Source organism: Ananas comosus, unplaced genomic scaffold (genome assembly GCF_001540865.1).
Source record: "Ananas comosus cultivar F153 unplaced genomic scaffold, ASM154086v1, whole genome shotgun sequence".
Classification (NCBI taxonomy): domain Eukaryota; kingdom Viridiplantae; phylum Streptophyta; class Magnoliopsida; order Poales; family Bromeliaceae; genus Ananas; species Ananas comosus.
Window position 1 is genome coordinate 1 of NW_017891280.1, and position 2,839 is coordinate 2,839.

The 2,839-nt window shown below is 38.3% G+C and overlaps 1 protein-coding gene across 1 annotated transcript; it reads right to left on the bottom strand.

Annotated features, from left to right (window-relative positions):
- Positions 1-1,532: 1,532 nt before the first annotated feature.
- LOC109704801 lies at positions 1,533-2,273 on the bottom strand. The gene has a single exon (XM_020225584.1). It carries the CDS (start codon positions 2,163-2,165, stop codon positions 1,851-1,853), a length of 315 nt encoding a protein of 104 aa, XP_020081173.1. The 5' UTR covers positions 2,166-2,273; the 3' UTR covers positions 1,533-1,850.
- Positions 2,274-2,839: the final 566 nt, after the last annotated feature.

The following is a 2,839-nucleotide window of genomic DNA, read 5'->3' on the forward strand; positions in this document are numbered from 1 at the left end:
ATATATATATATATATATATATAGTTGAGCTGGAATGCTATTAGTAGCAGACAGGCTCCATTGCCACCTATTTATTTTCAATGATGAAGCCTCCAAATCGACGATCGACACCGTTAAATATGATCTATACCACTAGAAGTATCTAGAAACCAAATTTCAAAATTTTTCAACGTTATTGACCTAATGATCAAAGGGTTTCAAAATTTGTAATTTTAATGGTCGATATCAGGCATTTTCTCGTTTAACGGTATAAAGATATCCAAATCAATTGAATTTTGGTTAGAAAGTTCTTTAAACTATTTAGAACAAGATCTATACTATCGATCTTGATTACAAATTTCATATCATCACTTTTTAGAGGATATTCATTTTCGGCCGTTCATTTTTGTGTCCACTTGATGGACAAGAGAACAATATCGGAATAGCATGAAATTTGGTTTCTAAATACTTCAAGTGGTATAGATCATGTTCAAACGGTGATGATCGTCGATTTGGACGCTCCATCATCAAAAACAGATGGGTGGCAATGGAGCCCGTTTGCTATCGATAGCATTCCGGCTCAACTATATATATATATATATATATATATATATATATAGAGAGAGAGAGAGAGAGAGAGAGAGAGAGAGAGAGAGAGTAGCAGATTGAAAACAACTTTGGAGCTCATATTAATTGTGATTGCAACAATGGAACAAGGCAATTCAAATGCCCACCTAAAGGGGGACTCAAGTTACAGTCACATTCTCTCAACATTTGAATTAATTTCTATTTGATTTAAATAAGCTCTGAATTCAACTGTTTGCATAGGCTATAATGCCCTTTTGTCACTGATGCAGGAGGATTTTGAAAATTCTGGACCAACATATCAATCTGTATTCCGTAAATCAAAGCTTAGGATACTCGATAGTGCCAATTGCCAACAGGCAACTCTCAGTCAGTCTTGGAAGTAAAGTAGCTAATTGCACAATCTTGCTAAGTTTTCTGAATGGCCAGTTCTACAGGACACAGGAAAACAAATAGATCAAAATGCATGGATCTTTTCTGAACTATGCTGCCTTTTCAAACAGGTCGTGAACTTCAAAATTAATTGCACAACCTATTCTTATAAATGTCGGATCTAAAATGTTCTGATCAAAGTTTCATGACATTGTTGGCTTTGATCACAGAATATTTTGTAATCTAATAGAGTAACAATTCTGATTACATTTCTCTAAAAGCTTAAGGTTTTAGAGAATAGTGTTTGAATATATTATTTTTAACACTTCCCTTCATGTCCAGGTCCTAGTCTGCTCGAAACCTTTATAGGTGCAAGACATGGAGTTGAAATAATTCGGAACAAATTAAATTAGGCAAGGAGTTTAGAAAGATTTGAACTCACGACCTCCTACTCTAATACCATGTACGTCTTAATATTTTACATTTGACACCAAGATTCAAGAGCTTCATCCAGAATGTTTAGTTAATAGCTACAAACCCTAAACAGAAATAAAATGAAAGGTAAAAATGTATGAAACTTACCTCAACTATAATCATCTTTTAATTTGTTTGATTCGAGCCATCTGAAAGCTCTTCTATTGCAAAGTTTGAGCATATCACTCATGTTGATACTCTAATCGAGCATGTTGCAGCAAACAGTGCACTCACATTCTACAATAGAACCATAAATCATTGCTACGAATTACAGCAATGCAATTGCCTCACGCAAAGAGAACCATTTCATTCTCTCATCCATACAGATTACAAGATGCTAATGCGACCAACTAACTAAAATACAAACAAATCGGCAAAATCTTTAAGAATTTGTTTTTTACCGAATGAAATCCGTACCTCTCCGAACAACAAGAATCTGATCAGGAACCGCTTGGTTTCTCTACCGGCGGCGGCTTTGACGGAGGCGGAGCGGCGGCGGCGGCCGACTGCGATTCCTCGGCCTCGACGAGCTTCCGGAGGCGCTGCTGCAGGACGCGGACGCGGTCCTCGGTGCGCCGGAGCTTGCGCCACCGGTAGGCCAAGTAAACGCCGAGTCCACCGTAGACCAGGATGTACGACCCCCACACGTAGGGGTACGTCTCCGCGTGCTCCCTCGTCCTCCGCCATTGATCCTCCGCCCACTCCCTCCACCCCGCCGTCCGATCCTTCGCCGCCTCTCCCTCCTCCCCAGCCATTCGCGCCCGTATTTTCCAACGTCCCCCTCTCCCTCTCTCTTTCTCTCGACAAGTGATCTGCTAGGGCACGATATATTGTTTGGGTAAATCAGATAAAACGTTTTAATGGAGTCCCTAACCTCCTAGTTATTGCATTGAGGACCTTAAGTTTTATAGATTTTAGTGGAGCAGCTCTCTTCCAAATTTTTATTTTAAAATTAGACTAACTAAATTTTTATTTATAAATATATTCTTATGGTAAAGAGAAAAAAATATTAGTGATAACTGAAGCTGTCCAAAATATCCGATATACTATACCCGACCTGGACCCTACGCGGATCCTATCCGGACCCGAACCGGACCCGATAAAAAATGGATAGTATACGGGTAAAAAAAAATACCCATTAAAGTTTCAGGTATGGGTCCAGATATTTTATACCCATACTCAATTTGAACCCGACCCAAACCCAACTTTTAAATGGGTAGGGTCTGGAATAGTTTTTAAATCTAGATCCGGACCCGATGAAATATCCGATAATAAATAAATAAAAAATTTTGAACTTTTAAAGTTGAGGGATCAATTTTAATAGGAATTATAGACGAGGGATCTCTAAGTATTTTTAAGTATTTTTATCCTAGGGAAACCCTAGCCGCTCTTTTACTACTTTCTTTTTTCTAATTTTTTTACTCTTTGT

Excerpts from the sequence above, each read along its gene's own strand:
- LOC109704801 (XM_020225584.1), bottom strand. The coding sequence starts at position 2,165 with ATGGCTGGGGAGGAGGGAGAGGCGGCGAAGGATCGGACGGCGGGGTGG.